We start from the raw sequence: 21,723 nt of genomic DNA, 5'->3' as shown, positions 1-21,723 counted from the left end.
TTATCCAGATGCCAGTGGATCATTCCACAGCCCAGAATTACCTAGCACAAGTTCCAGGGATGTAAAGGGCACAGATTATAATGGGCCATGGTTGCTTAAGGGCCAGTTTACAACCCCTGCAAACCCTTATAACAAGGAAAAGACAGTTACCTTTTCCATAACTGGTGTTCTTCGAGATGCGTTGCTCATGTCTATTCCACAACAGGTCTGCGTGTTTGCCACGTGCACTGGTGTCGGAAGTTATTCCCCTAGCAGTACCGGCAGGGGAGCGCCTCTAGCAACCCCTGGAGTGGTGCCTTCATGGCACGGTATAAGGGGCGCTGCACGCTCCCCCCACCCTCAGTTCCTTCCTGCAGACCACTCCAACAGAGGGGAAGGAGGGCGGGATGTGGAATAGACATAAGCAACATCTCAAAGAACGCCAGTTACAGAAAAGGTTACTGTCTTTTCTTCTTCAAGTGATTGCTCACGTCTATTCTACATTACGTGATTCCAAGCTATATCTGTTGGAGGTGGGCAGGAGTTCACAAATTCTTGGGATGGACCACAGCCCTGACGAACCCAGCATCCTCCCTGGTTTGGGAGATGATCGCATAATGCGATATAAATGTGTGAACTGAAGACCATGTAGCAGCCCTACAAATGTCCTGGATGGGGATATGGGCCAAAAAGGCCTGCGCCCTAGTTGAGTGTGCCCTCACAGTTGACAGCAGGGGGATTCCCATCAGGTCATAACAGGTAGGGATGCATGATGTGATCAAATTGGAGAGCTGCTGAGTGTAGACCAGCCAACACTTCATGCATTCAGCCGCGATGATGCACAGCTGCAAGGACTTTCTGAACGAATTTGTCCGCTCCGGGTAGAAAGCCAGAGCCCACTGCACATCCAGCGTGTGGAGGCGATGCTTCTCACTAGATGCATGGGGCTTGGGGCAGAGGACAGGCAGGAAAATGTCCTAACTCATGTGGTAGGCAGAGATCACCTTTGGGAGGAACGAAGGATATAGGCGGAGCTGGACCGTATCCTTATGGAACACCATGTACGGGGGCTCAGAGGTCAGGGCCCTGAGTTCCGAGACCCGCCTAGCTGATGCGATCGCTACCAGGAAGGCTACCTTCCATGAGAGGTGCGACCAGGAGCATGTCGTTAACGACTCAAAACGGGGGGTCCGTGAGGCAGGCAAGCACCAGGTTCAGGTACCACTGTGGGACTGGGGGCCTGACAAATGGGAAGAGATGATCCAATCCCGTAAGGAATCGGCCAGTCATAGCATGGGAGAATAATGTGTGGCCCTGCACTGGCGAGTGGAAGGCCGATATGGTCACCAAGTACACCTTGATGGATGAGGGTGCCAGGCCCTGGGCTCTAAAGTGACGAAGGTAGTCCAGAATGAGCTGGATCGGGACAGCCATGGGAAATACGTCCTACTCATCCGCCCATCGGGAGAACCAAGATCACTTTGCCAAGTAGGCTCGGCGTATGGAGGATCGCCTGCTTTCCAAGAGGACGTGCTGAACCCCTTCCAAGCATGTCCTCTCCTCCCGGCCTAACCATTGAGCAGCACGCTGTGAGGTGGAGCGCCGCTAGGCTGGGGTGGAGGAGGCGGCCCTGGTCCTGGGAGAGCAGGTCTGGGCAGGACGGCAACAGCCATGGCGAGGCAACCACCAGACCCGTGAGGGTCCTGTACCAGTGCTGTCTGGGCCATGCCAGGGCAATCAGTAGAACCCAGGCCCTATCTGTCTATCTTTTCCAGGATCTTGCCTATCAGTGGGAACTGAGGGGGAAGGGCAAGGCATAGAGAAAATGGCCCGATCAGGACAGGAGGAAAGCATCAGAGATAGTGTCCCATCCCAGCCCTCCCTCCCTGGAGCAGAACCAGGGACAGTGATGGTTCTGCCGGATCCCAATCAGATCCACCTGGGGAGTTCTCTACTCTTGGAAAAGTCTGTACACCACGTCTGGGTGAAGGGACCACTCATGCTGAGTCCCTGCTCAAGTGATCCGCCTGCAAGTTCCGGGTGCCCGGTAGGCAATAGGCATGTAGGCACATGTCCCACAGCCTGAAGGCTTCCTGGCAGTGGGCAAAGGATCAAGCCCCACCTTGCCTGTTGATGTAAAACATCAAGGCGGTGTTGTCCGTGAGAACCCTGACCACCTGGCCCTCCAGGTGTGAGGGGAAGGCCATGCACACCAGCTGCACCGCCCTGAGCTCCTTGACGTTTATGTGAAGGGCCAGGTCCTCCGCAGACCACAGACCTTGGGTCTGAATGTCCCCCACATGGGCTCCCCACCCCAGATCCAATGCATCAGACACCAGTTCCATTAACGGGACCCCGCCCCTGAACGGGACCCCGTGGAGCATGTTCCCTGAGGAGGACCACCATCGTAGGGAGGCGATCACCGGTTTGGGCACAGTGAGGACTTTGTCCATCCTGTCTCTGGCCTGAGAGAATGCCGAGGCCAACCACAGCTGGAGGGGCCTCATCCTGAGTCTGGCGTGGTGGACCACATATGTGCATGCCGACATGTGACCCAAGAGCTGGTGGCACACTCTGGCTGTTGTCACTGGAAACCTTGTGACTGTGTCGATGAGCCCTGTCCGGTGGGAGTGAGGTTCTGACTGACGCAGCATCCAGGACTGCATTGTATCGGGACTAACGTGGACTTGGTGTCATTTACCAACAGGCCCAAAGTGGTGCACGTGGACAGAAGCAGCGCCACATGGCCCCACACCTGCGACCGGGAGCTGCCCTTGACCAGCCAGATAGGGGAAGATCTGGACCCCACGGCACCTGAGGTAGGCCGCCACCACAGACATACACTTTGCAAATACTCTGGGGGCAGTGGACAGACCAAATGGGAGGACCGTAAATTGCTATTGTTCCTGCCCAACTGTGAAACAGAGGAAGCATCTGTGCCCCTTGATTATATGAATGTGGAAGTACGTGTCCTACCAGGGCAGTGTACCAGTCCCTGGGATCCAGGGAGGGAATGATGGAGGTCAGGGAGATCACACAAAACTTGAGCTTCATCATGTAGTGGTTCAGGCCTCGCAGGTCCAGGATGGGACCGAGCCCCTCTTTGGCCTTCGGAATAAGGAAATGGCAGGAGTAATATCCCTTGTATTTGAACTGCACTGGCACCACTTCCACCACTCCTAGGCCAAGGAGCTGCCCCTCCTCCTGCTCAAACAGAGCCTCATGAGAGGGGTCCCCAGGAAGGACGGGGTGGAGGAAAACTGGAGGATGTAACCCTAGGAGATGGTGATGAGGGGACCCATTGGTCCGAGGTTAGCCGCAAACAGTTCGGGAGGAAAGCACAAACCAGTTGAAGAAGGGAAACTTTATTGTGGGTGGATGTCTGATGAGAACAGGTAGGGCGCCCCCGGGCGTCCGGTCAAAACCACCATTTCCCTGCCCGTTTGCCCTTGGAGGACCCAGGCTATGGGGCAGGCCGAGACTGCCTCTACAGGAGTTTCTTATAGTCTCGCCACTTTTTATAAGTGGGCTCATATTTAGAGTGGGTGGGCTGGGCTGGGCGGGAGCCTGCTGCGGCTTAAACTTAGGTTTAGCCAGAGCCAGAACATAGAGGCCCAGAGTCTGAAGGATCGTGCGGAAGTCTTTCAGGCCATGCAGTATTATAACTGTTTGTTCCGCAAACCAAGCTTTGCTATCAAATGAGAGGTCCTGCAAGGAGGTCTGCGCCTCACTGGACAGCCCAGAGAGCAGGAGCCATTATGTCCTTCTCATGGACACCACGCGGCCATATCCACTGCATCTGCCGCTGCCTGCAGGGTTGCCGTGGCAGCTGCTGTACCCTCCTCCACCAGCGCTTTGAACTCCTTTCTGTCACGCTTCTGCACGGAGTTCTTGAACTTGGGCAAAGAGTCCCACAGGTTGAACTCATACCAGCCCAGGAACGCCTGATGGTTTACCACCTGTAACTGGAAGCTCGAGGATGAAGAAGTTTTTCTTCCAAATGAGCGCAGCCTCCTTGAATCATTATTTTTCAAAGTAGGGGCTGGTTGGCCCTGCTGCTCCCTGTGGTTGACTGACTTGACCACCAGGGAGTTAGGGGCAGGGTGGGTGTATAGGTATTCATGCCCCTTAGCAGGCACAAAATACTTGTGTTCCACTCTCTTAGAGATGGGGGAAATGAGGCTGGGGTTTGCCACAGGGCATTTGAAATTTTTGCTGCCCCTTCATAGAGAGGCAAAGCCACCCTGCCTGGTACCAAGGTGGACAGTATGTTAAACAAGGAGTCCGAGGGCTCCTCCACCTCCTCTGCCTGGAAGTTGAGGCTTGATACCACTCTTTTTAATAGTTCTTAGTGGGCCTTAGAGTCCTCCTGCGGGACGGAGGGAGGAGGGGCCGTAATCACCTCATCGGCGAGGGCAAGGAGGCTGGCACGTACTTTGCATGTCCACTGGCACCAAAGGATCCATCACCTGGTTGGTCTCTGGGCACAGTGTCAAGGATGTACATCCCACCAACTTCTTCCCCAGACGCTGGGAGAGGGAGGCCAATGGCACTTCTGAGGCTCCAGCCACTGAACGCACCCGCGTCGGGGGCCACAGTGCCCACTAGTACCACTGCGCCAGCCATGGGGCCTAGTGCAACTGCACATTCTGTGGCACTGGGGGAGCAGGCTGTTTGGCTTGGCTGGCCTGACCCATCAATGGACGACTACGAAGGGAAGCTGGCCTGATGTACGACCTGCCCCACTGTCCCTGGAGGAGCGGTGCCGACCCTGAAACTGCAACATCGATGGGGAGGACCAGTACCGTCAGTAACAACTGCTCATTGATTGGTTCTGATGGGCGAAACCGTGACGGTGACTTGCTGGCGATCAACACCCATGGCTGCAGGAATGGTGCCATGACAGGGTCCTGGAGTGGGACAACAAATAGGAATGGTATGGACATTCGTGTTGCGACCGGCTACAATAGCCCCTCCGAGCCTAGGACCTTCAGCATCATCTGCCTCGGTCCTGTCGGTTTTCACTCCTCGAGGCAGAGTGGTGCCTGGAGTTTTGGTCATACGGAACCCAGCCAGACAACCTGGTGGGAGCTGACAGCGACCCACGTGGACTACGCATGGAACGGTTGCTGAGCGCCGAACGGCGTCGGGAATGTTCCCTTGACCGAGACCAGTATCGAGTCAGGGGCGACGGCAGAGATCCCAGCGGTGGCTTGCCTCTGGAGCATGAGGCCAATACTGGCAGTGCTCCTGGTACCGGCACGGACATAATGTCCACAGCCAGGGCCTCCGGCGTGGAGGGCATCCGGACATCCGGGGAAGCCTGCTCCGACTGGGCCGGGCTACTCTGCTCGACTTGAGTTGGAGGCCTAGAGGCCAATGGGGATCGAGGACTGCCAACACGGGTATAGTCTCTGCCCCAGATTTACTCCAGTGCCTCCATGGCAAAGGCCTCTAAGCCTTCTTGGTGTGCCCCACAGATGGGGAGCAGTGCCTACTAGTAGATGGCGCCGGGGGGTCGCTGAGCACCAACATCATGGTGCCTGGTGCCGACTCGGAGTGGCGCGCTGGAGTCAGGGTCAACACCGACTCCATGAGTATACCTCGGAGCCTAATATCTCTCTCTCTCAGTCTGAGGCTTAAACAACTTGCAAATTTTACAGCAATCACTGAGATGAGTTTCATCTAAACAGCGTAAGCAGTCCACGTGCAAATCACTAACTAGCATCGGGTGCCTACAAGTGTTGCATGACTTAAAACCCGACCCAGGTTGCACTAGCTAAACTAAACTAATCTTATCAAGTACTAACTACAGGTCACATACACTTAACGAACAAGAGTTCTGGGGACAAGCTACAGCAAAGGAGTTCCGAAGCACCTTCACTGGCGGCAAGAAGGAACTGAGGGTGGAGGGAGCGTGCAGCGTCCCGCATACCACACCCTGGAGGTGCCACTCCAGGGGTTGCTAGGGGCACTCCCCTACGGGTACTGCTAGGGGAAAACTTCCGACACCAGTGCACGTGGCGACCACGCACACCTATTGCAGAATACACATGAGCAATCACTCGAAGAATAACAAGTTGAGGAAAGGTAAAGAAGGTTCCCTTAACACCCACATCACATTAGTCACTCGCACCAATACTCCATCTCTGCAAGGAACTCCCTTTCACCTCCAAGATACAAAAACACTACACATACACAAAATCAATTTAACTCATACTTCAATGTGAGTTAACACCTACCAGGCAGGTGACCAAAAGAGATATTCTACCCCCACTATACAATGTATCAATAATACACTTGATGAATTGGGAAATGTTAAACTGCTACTGTTATAGATTAATCTAATGACTTGTCTACATAGATAAATCAGTGCACAGGAAGCGAGGGTATGAATTTAAAATGCACTGATTTCCTGACCAGACATTCTTACTGTGCACTCAGAGTGTCTTTGTGCGCATCAGCTTAATGCAGTGGTCCCCAAGGCACCTGCTAGGGCATTTATGTGTGCCCGCCTAGTGCCCAGCAGGGGAGAGAAGCTGGGATCCCACACCTGCTGGGGACAGAGTACTCCAGGGCTGCAGGCACCAGCTTTTTCTGTCCCTGGTAGGCACGGGGCTGGAGCTTTGCTCCGGCTTCTCCGGGGCTGCAGGTGCCAGTGTTCTCGGACCCCGGCAGGCACCGGGCCCTTCTCTCCAGCTTTGAAGTCGGAGAGAAGACATGGCCCTGCCCCTGCCAGGGACAGAGAACTCAGGGGCTGTGGGCACCGGTGTTCTCAGTCCCTGGCAGGCGCAGGGCCGTGGCTTAAGCTGGAAAGAAGCCGTGGCCCCGCACCCGCCAGGGACAGAGAACTCCGGGGCTGCAGGCTTCACTCTATGTTGAAGTAAGAACAATAAATATATTTGGACCAGCAGTTCAACAATGTTTTACTTTTCTTAAATAAATAAGATGAAAACTGTTTTGGTATTTATTTTGTAAAAACTCCTTAATTTTTCTTACAGGTAGATAAAGAGCAAATTCACATGGTAAGGTGAAAGAGTAATTGTCGAATAATTTAATTTAATAACTTTCACATGTAAAATTACCCTTTTTATCTTAGCGATTCATATATTATGTAATATTAAATATGATGTTTTTCATATTATTTAATGTACAAATACAAAATAAGCCTTGAAAAATTGCTGGCACCCGCCACACTCTTCTGAAAACATAAATGTGCTACTGGCCACAAAAAGGTTGGGGACCACTGGCTTAATGCACTTTGGAATTGTACTGTACTAAACTGCCTGAGGGGGGACTCTTAGTGCACAGTAAGAGCATCCACATGGGGAGTAACTAGTATACTTTAAGTTCACACCCTGGCTTACTGTGCACAAATATTCCCCTCTAGACAAGCCCTAAATTAGGATTTTGCAAACATTTGTCATTAGATTCATTCCCTAATGGAACAAACAGAAGATCCTCGGCACACACATTTGGGGGGAAGGAGGGGGAAATCACATGAATGCACGTGCACACTAGGGTTTCCAGGCATCCGGTTTTCAACCGGAACTCCCAGTTGAAAAGGTACCCTGGCAGCTACGGTCAGCACCGCCGACCGGTCCATTAAAAGTCCGGTCAGTGGCGGAGCGGGAGGACAGAGCTAAGGCAGGCTCCCTGCCTGCCCTAGCCCTGTGCAGCTGCCAGAAGCGGCTGCCAGGTCCCTAAAGTCCCTAGGAGCACGGGCGGCTCCAGGTGCTGCCAGTGCCCCGAGTGCCGCCTAAGCAGCTCCCCCCATTGGCCGGAAACTGCAACCAATGGGAGCTGTGGGGGCAGTGCATGCTGATGTAAGGGCAACATGTGGAGCCTCACTCAGTGGCCGCCCATGCACTTACGGGGCCGCAGAGACCTGGCGGCCGCTTATTGGGAGCCATGGCAAGCGCCGCTGGGACCGCGCACCCCAACCCCTTCCCCTAGCCCAGAGTCCCCTCCTGCACACAAAACTCCCAACCAGAGCCTGCATCCCACACCTCGCTCCACCTCAGCCCCCTCCTGCCCCCCAACTCCCTGCCCTGAGCCCCCTCCCCCTGCCCCACACCAGAGCCTGCACCCCCGAGCCAGAGCACACACCTCCTCCCGCACCCCAAACCCATTGGCCCCAGCCCAAAGACCCCTCCGTACCCCAAATCAATCATCCCCGGCCCCACCCCAGAGCCCATACCCCTGGCTGAAGCCCTCACCCCTGCCACTGCAACCCAACCCCCTGCCCCAGCCCGGAGCCCCTTCCTACACCCTGAACCCGATTCCTGGCCCTATCTGGAGCCCGCATCCTTAGCCCAGAGCCCCTATCCCAGTGAAAGTGAGTGAGGGTGGGGGAGAACGAGTGATGGAGGGTAGAGGGGGTTTGGAGCAGGGGCTCAGAGAAAGGGCGGGGCAGAGGTGTTCGGTTTTGTGCAATTAGAAAGTTGGTAACCCTACTGCACACGTGAGAGAGATCAATTCCACTGTGAGTCTTCAAAGGATCTTCTGCTGAGAATGAAATTATGCTATAAAGCCTAAGCAAGAAGTGTGGGAGAGAAAAGCATTCCTTTTCTCCAGTTTTTCATTAGGCCAAACTACTCTGCCTCCCTAATACCAGACCTCTAAAAAGAGGGATATCGGTAAATTTATTAAATCTTTCCATATTCAAACAATCCTAACTGTAGTCTTTGGAGACCTGAGTTTCCAGACATTATGAACCCCTCATCGAGTGTTTGAAAGAATCCAAATATTTTCAGAGGGTCTCTTCTATCATCAGTAATAACAATGCCAAATGTAAGACCAACTCTGCTGTATAAAAAAGACAATTGTGATTTTACTATTTTTGGTACCTCTCCCTCCTTTTCTAGGAAGGGGTCTGAACCCTGCTGAGGGTTACATATTAGTTAATACCATGTGTAAAATTGCTGTATAACAATAGTACAATCAGCCAACTCATCCCAAATGAAAAATGCTTTGGTGTTAAAACAAAATCTCCACTCAAAAAGTTCTTTTAGTCTAGTATCTCCAATTCCCCCATTCAGGTTTTATACCGAACAGTCTTCAAATGTTGTGTTTGATCTGGCATAAATCTTGATCAATCCAGGTGGAATAATTCTATTATTTTTCCCTTAAACTGATTACAGCAATGATACCTAAAGTCCTAATATCTGACTTACTGAATGATTTGAAAGGATGCTAGTACTTCCACATTAGGGCAGAACTACCCTTTCTTTATAAAGACTGATATTTTAAACTCCACATCACCAGTCCTTGCTTCTCTGAAAATAAACCACCCCAACTGACACGTTCTGTGCCACACCTCATCCCCAGGATAGAATTTTGCTATGAAATTTAGACAAAAAGTAATAAAGTCCATGTTTTCCAAGTTTTCCTGTCCTTACACTTTTAAAAAGTTGCCTAAGTTGGTTTGTACAATAGGTCTATTAGCCTCACGTACAAGGGATCTTTGTACGACTTCAAGAGGCCTCATTAGTGCCTCTCTATTTCTGACAGTACTTCTGTTTTGAAAGACTAAATTAATTAAATGCTCCCTTAAGTAATTCTATTTATTTACTTTTTAAAATAAAGCAACAAGGAATCCAGTTAACCTAAAAATTCTTCTTTGTCCATTTCCTCTGTTTCCCTCTCTATTAAGTTCTTTTTCAGATTCTGGTAGTTTATTAAAATGTAATTTGTCAAGAAGTCTTAATCAGTTTATTCTGTTGGCATCATATGCCTATACATGGAATCATCTTAAAAGATTTCCAAACCATTTTTTGTGTGGATGCTCCTGAGTGTGATTTTCCTGTTTAATCTCCAGAATCATATTAGATCTTCTCTTGGTATTATCCATGCTAACAATTTCCAAGATTTACTCTTCTTATTATAGAATTATATATGGGATTTACTATAATTTTCTACTTCCCTGTTATAATCAACTAATTCATTTTAATGACTGGTTCTGTTTAAAGTGTTTTAACTCTATGCTACAGAACATTCAATTTTTTGATCTTCCATAACTCAAAACCAGTATTTGGACAGTCATAAATGAGTAAGGTTTAAATAAGCCCAGTTTTAAATATGGCACTAACGTGCTCACAGAAACATGCATTAAATATAAGAACTGAGAAAAAATTAACTGTAAGTGTTAGAAAGATAAAAAAAGGCTGTGCACCATAGACATGAAGAATGCATCAGCTGCACAGATGGAAGCACTAATGAACGGATACGTTTCCATCTTGGTTAACCAGTAAAGGAAATCAAGGGAAGCCATGCTCAACATTAACAAACCCAGGCACATGAAATTTTGACAAGTACAAAATCAGAAAAAGAGGAGTTACAACAAGCACATAAAATCTATTTAGTCTTTCAACCAGGCAATGGAATAGAAATTTACTACCGTAAAGAGAAGCCCAGAAGAAAGAAGAATGACCTATTAATGAAACTGCAGGAATTAGTCGGAGATACAGTGAATTAAAAAATACAAAACTAAAGCACCAAGAAATTATCAGTGATAATTGCTCGAAAATCAGTTAGAAAAAGTAACAAACACACACCTCTGTTTTCTTCCTCTTTGTTGACGAGGTTGATCATCTTGAGGATATGTGAAAATGTCCTGGAAAATGGGTTCATACTTCTTAAAAATTACAGCAGAAACAGTGAAGTTCCTCTCCAGTCTCTCGGTACGTTCTCTGAATTGCAAGGGTAGATTTGCCATGTCTTCCCATTTCTTCATCTTGTTAAAAAACTCAATCAAGCTGAGAACATTTGAAAGATGCGGAGGAGGAGTTTATTTTTATGAAAAATAAATTATAAAAAACATTTTACAACAAAACGCAACACGGTTTACACTTCATCAACTGTTGACAATGATGTATACAGTTTGATAACACTGCATGATTACAAGCAGGCAAAGACAATTAAAACTCAGAGTGTTCTTTGTTCATGAACAAGGTTGAGTTCAGACACCTAACAAGAACATTGTACCATTACTCGCTGGCGCTCACAGTGACTTTACACTGCAGTTTAGTGGCGTTTTTCCACATATGCACCATCAGTTGCAGTGGCTCAGACTAATGTGCACATTAAGCTTCCTCCATTTCCCTGAACCATTTATCTACTTTGGCAGGAAAAAACAAACAAACCCTGCACTCTTCACAGTACTAAGGAAAATCTACAGCCACAGAGGGAAAAGACAGAACATGACACCAGGGGCTCTCAAACTTCATTACACCTCGACCCCCTTCTGACAACAAAAAATACTACCCAATCCCAGGAATGGGGGACAAAGCCTGAGCCCACCACACAAACCTTGCTGCCCCAGGCAGGGGGGGACAAAGCCAAAGCACAAGCCCCAGCACCCCGGCAGGGGGCCCAAAGCCCAAGGGCTTCAGCCCCAAGTGGGGGGCCTGTAACCTGACCCTGCCACCCGGGGCTGAAGCCCTTGAGCTTCAGCCCTGAGTGGTGGGGCCTGGGATTTAGCCCCTGGGGTGGGGCTCAGGCTTCGGTCTCAGGCCTCAAAGCAAGTCTAACACCAGCCCTGGCGACCTCATTAAAATGAGGCCACAACCCACTTTGGAGACCCAACCAATAGTTTGTGAACCACTGGGCTACACTATATTTTTCATTTGCTTATGGTTTTATTGCCCTTTCTTCCCTGACTTCTAACTTCCCTCTCCCCAGCCCACTTGTCTTTTATAGCTGGATTCACCTAAATGTATATCCTGTGTCTTTACCTTCCTCTATTTCTTTTTGCTTGTTTTACCAAAACTTTTCTGCATTTTATTTAAAAATGTCCAACAATATACATTAATTATTATTATATATCTACGGTTTCCTGCTATAATCATTTGTATGTTAGGCTGCTTGATCACCACAAAACACAACTGCGTTACTGATTAACACTGACTCAGCTGAGTCAATAGCTTTAGGAAATAATTTTATTGCTTTTATGGATTTTAAGCATGTGGTAAAAAGGGATTTTTCAAACTTTGGTACAGATCTTATCAAGTAAGGCATGTTACAAGCTGAAGTGTGGAGGTGAAATGGAGGTTACATATCTGTAACTGAAGGTTCTTTGAGATGCATGATCCCTATCTGTATCCTGCAAGTAGATATACAAGTACATCATGCACCTGAAACTAGAGATTTCTAGCAATCCTCATCTGTAGGTTCGTCCCTGTGCAGTTATTCTCCTTGTGTTCTGAACTGATGATATGAGGGCAGGGCAGACCGATGACTCATCAGTCCCTCTTCTCATTGCAAACCAGACAAGCTTGAAGCAGAGAGGAATGAGGGTGTGTAACAGAATACAGACAGGGATTACACATCTTGAAGAACCTCCAGTTACAAGTAAAGATCTTCCATTTCTTTTCGAATGCAGGGCCCTGTGTGTATTCCACACGAGTAATTGTTAAGCAGTCTTCAAAAAAGGAGAGGGTTTGAGGATAAGTTGGTATAAATGTCTGTAAAAGTACCGTCCCAACAGATTTATCTGCAGAAGAGGACTAGACTAAGGTGTAATATTTTGTGAAGGTCTGGATGGAGCTCCAGATAGTCATCCTACAAACGTCCAGCACAGGTTCTTCTCTCAGAGATGCCTTTGAGATTGTTTGTGCTCTACTGGAATGGCCTCCCATTTCATTTGGGAGAGGAATATGTGCCAACTGATGATAGAACGATGCAGCCAGAGAGCCACATAGAGTCTCTGAGCACATAATGCTTGTCCTCATGATTACTTTGCTATAGCAATAAATAATCTTGGTGATTTCCTGATTGTCTTTCTATCTGCAAAGAAAGAAAGCAAAGCCCATCAAGAGAGTAAAGTCTCCTCTTCTCTTTGAAAGTATGAGATTTTGAAAAGAATACTACTGGTAAGTGAATATGCTGATTCATATGAAACTTGGAAATTACCTTGGGGATGAATTTTGGATGAAGTTGAAGGGAAACCTCTAGTATGGCGTATGGTATAAGCCATGAGAGCTCCTAGTTCACTTATGCTTTTGACTGATATGAGGGCAAATAGGAAGGGGACCTTCACAGAGAAGTGGGACACTGAACACGTCATCAGTGGTTCAAAGGGTGGTCTGGTAGTACTGATAGTATAAGGCTTGAGATCCCACTGAGGTATTGGTTTTACCACCAGTGGTTAACGAGACATTTCAGGAATCTGATTGTTGTTGGGTATGTAAAAATGGAGTGGCCTTCTACCAAATAGAAGGCACCAACTGCTGCTGGGTGGATCCACAGCAAACTAACAGAAAGCCCTGAAATCTTCAGGGTCAGGAAATAGCAGGAATATCTGCTGATTCTAGGATCGACTGGCTGGGGAGACACCAAGACACTGTCTGTCATTGATCCCCTGGATAGTTGTATGTTGGAAGAGGATGGCTCCAATACCTTTTAGAGATTCCATCTGGGCTTGCCTCCTGTAAGGAAGCAAAGGCTCATCCAGAATAACAGACACAGCCAACAAGAAGGTAGGCTCTTGTTTTACCAGTGAAAGAATGTTCTGGCTTGTGCAGGGGGGAGGGGAGAATCCTCTCTTCTCAAAGTGGTTTCTTCTGATAATGAAATGTGTCAGAGGAGGACCAGACCAGACAAGAAAGGACATTGTTGTTAGGGCAAAGTGAAAATATCTTCTGGTAAGATAAATGTTTCAGTTCATCATAGAGTTTGCGGAGTCTCAGGTGTCAGGACTAACAGATCCAAGGCATCCAAGGGCACTATCATCAGCAGATTCCTGGTGGAGTGGGTCAGTATTCTCAACGAGGAGTCCAACATGGAGCTTCCAGTCAGTATCTGGCAGATGATGGTCCTTCAGCCTTTAAGTTGGAGCCAGACCAATGGATCCCTCCTGCTTTGCGACTTTCCCTCTTGGGCGGAAGATTTAAGACGACCTAAGTCCTTAAGACCCATGCACACGGATTCACAAGACCTGGAATGAATTGGAGATCCTTTCTCTTAGAGGCAGATCAGGAAGGGGGATCAGTCCTTATGCCCATGAGTATGCCCCTTACTCTTGCAAGAGGCAATGGTTTCTGAGGCTTAGAGATTTTGGCCTCTGCTCCGAAACTTGTGCTCAGAAAGGTGCCTGGATCCGACTGGGGAGACTATACTAACTAAACTATAAACACTCTAAAACACTAAGAATACTAAACACTACACATAAATATATTTACAAATTCAGAAGAAACAATGTGAAGATTGCTTTGGGCTCAGAGGATTCTGAATCAGGCCATGCAGCAGTAAGAAGGAACTGGAGAGGCATCAATCTGCCCCACTCCTTATGTCCTCAGCTTGGAGCACACGGACAATAACTGCATAGCCACAAAACAACAGACACTACTTGGTAGAAATCTCCAGTCTCAGGTGCCTGGAGTGCGTGGAATACACACAGGGACCAGAACTCAAAGATGACATCTCTCCACTGTTTGAAGGAGAAAGTGTGTGTAAATTTCAAGAAAATGTCTCATGTGACTAGCACAACTTAATAAATTCTCACTTTCATTTGGTTATTACCACTAAGTACTTGAGAAAAAATCAAGACGAGTATATGAATATTATGTATTAAACAGGCTGCTCAGCTTTTACGTGATTTCACCAAATAACCCCCCCAAAACACTCCCCCCCCCCACACTACTACTTTTTATGGGCCTGTTTGTGATTCCTGAGGTTGAAAACCCAGCCTGAGAGAGAGAAAAAAATACTATGGTTACAACATGCTAATGATTCAGGTGAATTGTGACTAGATACAAAATCACCACAAAGTCTGTTAAAATGATTTTAACCTTCTGAGTTAAACATCCTCATTCAGAATGATGGAAAGTTTTTATTAAAGACAAACTATCTTTAACTTATGATAGTGTTGTTATATTGCAAGACCTTTATTCTTAGGCACTGTGTGTCAAAATGCAGGAAATAAGAGTGAGTTAAAGATAATTTTCACCCTTCACTTTCAATTTCCAGACATTTGCAGGGAAAATGCAGTCTTTTACAGTTTAACATGTTAACAACATAGTTGCACTTTTGAAAGAGAAATTACCTCTGTTCTGAACAGCGCAATATTCTTGTTAAGGATACATAGTTTCCCTCGACTGTCCCTCTGCTCACAGTTGGGACTGCTTTTCTGCAAGCCACATATAAGGCACATGCTAGCCAGTGTAGATCATTCCCCTATGAAATTAAAAGTTATGCCATTTAAAGGATACACTGACAAGTGTTTCTTTTACTTCAGCTATGCATACAATATAGAGAAAAAAAGCAAAAAAATAATCCAGTACATTTCAAGGGAAAGATTGTAAAGCTTAACTCAATTATTGAAAAGCTCTTTCTAGTTATAACGTAATTAAGGAATTTAAAAAATGCTAAAATTAGGTAACATCAAAATTACTAAAGAATCAATTAACGTACACTTACCAATTTCATGTTTAAGCCAAATTTAACATGGGGCATTTAGCATGCTTTTTTACTTCTAACAAGAGAAGATTATTTTAAATGTTCTATCACCTTGTGGATATGAAAGCAACTGCTCCTGGCTGCAAGAACATTCTTCTTACCCAAATGTTCCTAAGGACACTTGTTCATTTTTCCTCAAAGGCTAAGAATGAAAGTTTTCAAGTTTGGGCTCTCCAATCTGGCTGCACCCACACTCAATACAGTTAGAAACTTATACACTTGGTCTGGTTTCATATGTCTACTTCATCAAGGTAACCAAGTGTCATAAAGATGAGACTCAAGGCATTTCTAGCAGTGGGCACATATATCCTAGTGTCCTGTCAGGGAATGTCTTATTGGCAACTCTAGCATGTCACTCTCAATGTTCCAACTGCCAATATTTACTCTGGTGGATGCCTCTCTATCAGAGCCATAATTTTCCTGGCCTGCAGAAAGTAGATGTATTAAGACCATATAAATCTATTCCTGATAAACAGTCAGTACCTAAATAAATAAATAAATAGATTAAATAAAATCAAAACTTGATAGCAAGTTAAATAAAATCATAAGACCTCGACTGACAAAGTACGAAACAGGGAAATCCTAATTGCATACAGCAGACATCAATGAATAAAATGTGTTATGCTGTAAGCTACTTTTTCTACTGACAATGAATTGTTTGCAGTGTCACTGTAGCTGTGTTAGTCCCAAGATATTAGAGAGAGAAGGTGGGTGAGGTAATATCTTTTATTGAACAAATTTTGTTTGGTGAAAGAGACAAGCTCTCAAGCTACAGAGATTTCTTTTTCAGGGAGATGTTTGAAAACTTCTACCTTCCACCAACAGAAGTTGGTTAATTAAAAAAAAAAACAAAAAAACCCCAAAACACACCTTGTGTGTCTGACACTGAGTTAACATTCAAAATCTGGAACTGAGGTAATAATTTTCTAAATTATCAAAAAGTTGATTTTAAATTTGGTGCTTTCACCTCACTGTTCCTTTCCGAATAAATCAGGCTTTTGATGCACATAAGAGGACATACATAAAAGGTCTCAAAAGGAGGCAGAGTTAAGATTGTATTATGTGGAAAATATCCCATTAACTAAGCTTTTCTTGTTTTTTTAACCTTTGTGGTTTGGTGATTATTTTTTTAAACAACTTTCTTAGAAGAAGTATGTAACAGAAGCTGATATTGCATCCTTTGAGTTTGGGAATTAAATCATCATATGCTGGTAGGGCACAAGCAGCACAGGGTGCTGACTGAGTGCTTGTTGTATCTTAATTCCACTTTAAATATATTTTTGCATATGAATAAAAAAAGTTATATTTGCACAGTAAATTCTATTTAATTGCCATCCCACAGTATTCAGAAGAGATATACATATTAACACTTTACTACCATATTTATTTTTTTAAGAAAGTTATCAGGTAGAAATATTTTTCAAATAAATTTGAATCTCAACTTCGGGGGATTAAATTTAAAAGCTGAGTTTCCAAAAACTGACCACAAAGTAGTATGTGCACAACTTTATGCTAGATCACACATAGAAACTGTGGTGGTTATGGTACTGCAGATATTTGTATGTATTCATGTAGCAATATTTATGTGTGCATATATCGGATTTTCATTCAATCACAGTAGCTGTGTAAGCAAACTGGATGTGTATATTTTGGAAATCCGGCACATATTACTGTGAAACCCTGCTATAATGTGATAATTGGGGTTTAAAAAATTCGATCACGATAAATGCGGGATCGCTTTATAGCAGGGTTATGAAAATTTACCATTTCAAGACGGTCAGTTTCAGTCTTGTAAAAACAAGAACGGTTATTCCAGCGAGCTTTAAACACAAAAGTAGTAATTTAATTACATGTACATGAAAGAAACGTGAAATCGACTATACTAATCATTACGCAGAGTGCAGTCAATCTGGTTGCATGACTCCATAATTTTAAATTTCATCACTTCTTAAAAAAAAGTTATCTAGTGTGGTCTGCTGGCTTCTAGCAAAGTCAAGAATGCTTCTGAGTTGGAGGATTTTGACGCTGTCCACGTCTTGATTTTCCAGCGACCCCAAACTGGCTTCCAGGTGCTTTACTGCCTTGGAAACTTTTGGCGGGGGAGCTGAGGTGCCATCATCGTCGTCATCTGGTGGTGCAGCTTCATTCTTCCCGCTGACATCTGCAACATTTGAGATGTGCTCATATATGGGGCAGATGTCATCTGCTTAAAACCAGTTGAGGATATCATGATGACTGAGCTCATATTCTCTGAGAGTTTCTTTGGCTAAGCGTAACGTCCTCTTCAATGACTCCTGTAAATTCAGGTTCATTGTCGTTACCGTCAACATGTGTAGAGGACAGAAAAGCTGGACCAAGACCCTTTATCCAGCATCATTCAATGCAACGTGCAGAGATAGCATCCCAGGCTTTCCCGCTGAGGTGACAGACTTCTTTCAAGTTGAGTGATGTCAGTGATGTGTCAATAGAGGAGTTGTTTTCTGCTACCATCTACTTGATCATTTCGCAACGATAGTTTTGCTTAAATGCAGATATGATGCCTTGCTCCAGTGGCTGGATTTCTGACATAGTGTTCTTTGGGAAATAAGGAACTTTAATCTTGCCATCATGACTGACAAGATTTTCCACTGGGGGGTGGGCGGGGCAATTATCCAGCAGGAGGAGAGCTTTTTCCTCCTGTTTTAGTTTTCACAAATGAGCCCGAACGGCTGGTAGAAAAAGTTTTATGGAACCAGACTTCAAATACGGAGCTTGCTGTTGCTGTATTCAAAGGGAAGGGCCTTCATATTAACATGATGAAAACATCTGGGAGACCTCGCTTTTCCGATCATCCAGAGGTCTGACTTTGTGGCTGCCAGACTTGTTGATGCAAAACAAGAGAGTCACTCGGTCCTTCCTCTGCTTTAAAGCCTTCTCGTTTGTGACTATCAGTTCTGGTTGCGAGGGTGCGATTGGGTAACATTGTAAAGCATAAACCAGTCTCGTCACAGCTGTAAACTTGATCGGTTGTGTAGCAACCTTCCTCCAGCAACTTTTAAAGCTCAATTGGGTAGGAATCTGCAGCCTCTTTATCAGCTGAGCGGATTTCCCCAGACACAAGAACTTGGCTTATAGTGTGCCTTTTCTTGAATCTGTCCAGCCAGCCGTTACTTGCCTTAAATTTGGATACATTTCCATTGATAAGGCGATCAAGTTTCTCTGCCTGAGCTTTCAGAATAGGGCCAGAAATGGGAACTCCTTCTGAGCGAGCTTGGACAAACCATTGGTACAAGGCTGAATCTAGGCTTTCATCATTAGCAAACTTGACCTTTTTACGCTGTAAACCAGTTTCCTCTTCAAGAACGCAGGGTAGGCTATGGAGCTTTTCTTCTTTTTTTCCACCCTCGCAGAGTGGACTCACTAATTCCTAGATCTCTAGCAAGCTAAGTTTGTTGTTTGCCCTTCTTTAGTTGATCCAAGGCATACAATTTCTCTTGACCATAACGGTAAAATATTTTTTAAAATATAGAAAATTAATAACAAGTTCATAGGCAAACACCATACACATGTATAACCCGAGAAATAAGTGCAATGGGCCTGCAATGGCCACAAGTCTCTTTATCCTATAAGACTGGAAGAACGCAGTTTATTTATAAATTTCATAAAAATGTACAGTATTCTGGCAAAAAGCGAACAGCATTATGGCCTTAAAAGGGAGCTAACTTATGATCGCGTTATATCTGAACTCGCGTTATCACGCGGCGCATTATTGCAAAGTTTGACTGTATTTGTTTTCCATTACAGCTAGACAACTGTTTGCAAACCACACTTTTAAAACTGGCTGGGAGAACAATCAATTTTATTACTTAAATTTTGAATGTTCTTTCTTTTAGTATCTGTGTCCTTGAGTTCTGAATTTTTTTTTCTATTGTTAAATCCAGAAACTAGTGTAATATGTGAAAGAAATCCTAGTTCAACATTTGGTAAAACACCAATACAAAAAAATACTTTATCTGGATATAATACACGATAGCTGAAAAACATCCCTGTGCAAATTACTAGTAAGTACACTACGGTAGAACCCCATTACAGGTCTGTCGCATCTTACGCGCATTTAACATGCACAAATTCAGCTTTACGCGGTTGGCAAAAACAAAAAAAGAAAAACAATTTAAATACTGTTCCTGTAGTGCGGGCGATTCTGCCCGTCATTCAAATCAATCTAATTTTGACTATACACGGTTTTCACTTTACGCGCTGACCGCAGAATGTAACCCAGCGTAAGATGAGACAGACCTGTAGTCCATATGGGAACATTCATTGTGAACTACTGAATTCTGAAAACAGCAAGCCAAAGAACCAACAGAAAGACTGAGGATGCTGCATCACAAAATATATTATGTTAATTTATAAAAACATTTCATACCACCAGCAAATATTCCTGATTATATTATAAAAGCAGCAAAGCTTTAGAAATAGTAGACTTCACTTAAACTTCCCACTTAACAAAGGTTTAATAGAGGAGAAGAAATTTGATTAGACTTGGTTTAACACATTTTTGGGTCTCAGGAATGTTGCAGAAATGGGGACACAGCAATTTTAAACGAACTGGAGAGAAATATCCTGGTTTGCAACTATCTCAGGCAGGAGCACAGTTTGGTTTTGTCTCGATTAGGAAAAAGTTAGATCCTCAGGTTAACACATCATTGGTCAGGGAATCCAACCCTCCTTCCCTCACGAGACAACAATTAACATCCCTTTTTCGTGCAGGGGGGAGGGGCGTTAGGACTCCTGCACAGAGGGCAGCAATACTGAGCCATTTCCTGACATTGAGGAGGAGAGTCTCTGAGGCAATAATAAGGGATGCGGTCCCCACAGCGTTCCTGGTCCGGACTGTGCCTGTCACAGAGAGCGCACCCCCGCACACACACCCCCGCAGCTAGTCCTATGCACCGCCCGCGCACCTTCCCTTACCAAAACCCCCCTCCCGGGCCGCCCCCTCACCTCCCCGCAGCTAGTCCTATGCACCGCCCCCGCACCCTCCCTTACCAAAACCCCCCTCACCTCCTCGCAGCTAGTCCTATGCACCGCCCCCGCACCCTCCCTTACCAAAACCCCCCTCCCGGGCCGCCCCCTCACCTCCCCGCAGCGAGTCCTACGCACCCCCCCCACAGCCTCCCTTACCAAAACCCCCCTCACCTCCTCGCAGCTAGTCCTATGCACCGCCCCCGCACCCTCCCTTACCAAAACCCCCCTCCCGGGCCGCCCCCTCACCTCCCCGCAGCGAGTCCTACGCACCCCCCCCACACCCTCCCTTACCAAAACCCCCCTCCCGGGCCGCCCCCTCACCTCCCCGCACCGAGTCCTATGTACCCCCCCCGCACCTCCCCTTACCAAAACCCCCCTCTCGGGCCGCCCTCTCACCTCCCCGCAGCGAGTCCTATGTACCCCCCCCGCACCCTCCCTTACCAAAACCCCCCTCTCGGGCCGCCCCCTCACCTCCCCGCAGCGAGTCCTATGTACCCCCCCCGCACCCTCCCTTACCAAAACCCCCCTCTCGGGCCGCCCTCTCACCTCCCCGCAGCGAGTCCTATGCACCCCCCCTTACCGACACCCCCTCACCTCCAGGGTGTAGTTACGCTTCATGCCCTGGTAGCTGAGCCAGGCCTCGGCCCGGGCGCGCTCGTCCATGTTGAGGCTGCTGCAGAGCTCCTCATAGCGCTGCCGAGTGCCCCACTCCTCCGCCGGCGGGGAGGAGGCGCCGCCCGCGACCCCCGCTTCGGCCTCCTCCTCCTCTTCGCCCGGCATCCCCTACCCCGTCACTAGATGGCAACACCGGTCGGCCTGCCTCAAACTGCGCCTGCGCCGGCCAGAAGTTCCGTTCGAATCCAAACACCCCGGCGCCCAGCTCTGCCCCACCCTGCACCCTCATTGGTCCGGCGGGGAGCACCTACCAATCAATGGGCTCCTTGCAGGCAGGCGCAGTACGCTTCGCTCTACGCACCCGCCTGCGACGGCGCCCAGGTGACCTATCCCAGCAAGCCGTGCCAAACCCTCCCCCCTCCACCACGTCCCACAGCCAGGCAGCAAAAACTACCACGCCCAGCATGCACTGCGATGGCCCAGGCGGCGGGCCAGGCCCCTTGCTGCGCTGCGGGAGGGTGGCAGCTTCACGCGCTGGCTCCAGCAGGGCGGCCCGCAGCACCTCCCTGGGGCCTGGCCGGCCAGCGACAGCCACAGCCAGCAGCCGCCCCCGGGAGCTCTGCTCTGAACTGGCCACGTGGCACGCCGCTGACGTTTAACATGCCT

General features: G+C 47.1%; 1 protein-coding gene across 3 annotated transcripts in view; it reads right to left on the bottom strand.

The window, feature by feature from the left end:
• The window catches only part of RBL2 (RB transcriptional corepressor like 2), a 59,571-nt gene extending 38,146 nt beyond the window's left edge, over nucleotides 1-21,425 (bottom strand). The window contains exons 1-4 of one of the 3 annotated variants that reach the window (XM_050922529.1): nucleotides 21,037-21,425; nucleotides 15,023-15,153; nucleotides 10,536-10,736; nucleotides 10,379-10,411 (exon numbers count right to left, since the gene is read on the bottom strand). In XM_050922529.1, coding sequence (XP_050778486.1) covers nucleotides 10,379-10,411; nucleotides 10,536-10,736; nucleotides 15,023-15,153; nucleotides 21,037-21,222 — 551 coding nt within the window. In that variant the 5' untranslated portion in view covers nucleotides 21,223-21,425. The remainder of the gene's footprint in view (nucleotides 1-10,378; nucleotides 10,412-10,535; nucleotides 10,737-15,022; nucleotides 15,154-21,036) is intronic. The other 2 variants (XM_050922527.1, XM_050922528.1) reach the window with 2 other exon arrangements.
• Between the last annotated feature and the right edge of the window lie 298 nt (nucleotides 21,426-21,723).

Source organism: Gopherus flavomarginatus, chromosome 14 (assembly GCF_025201925.1).
Source record: "Gopherus flavomarginatus isolate rGopFla2 chromosome 14, rGopFla2.mat.asm, whole genome shotgun sequence".
Classification (NCBI taxonomy): domain Eukaryota; kingdom Metazoa; phylum Chordata; order Testudines; family Testudinidae; genus Gopherus; species Gopherus flavomarginatus.
Note: the sequence above shows the minus strand (reverse complement) of the source record. Positions and strands in the feature narration are given on the sequence as shown.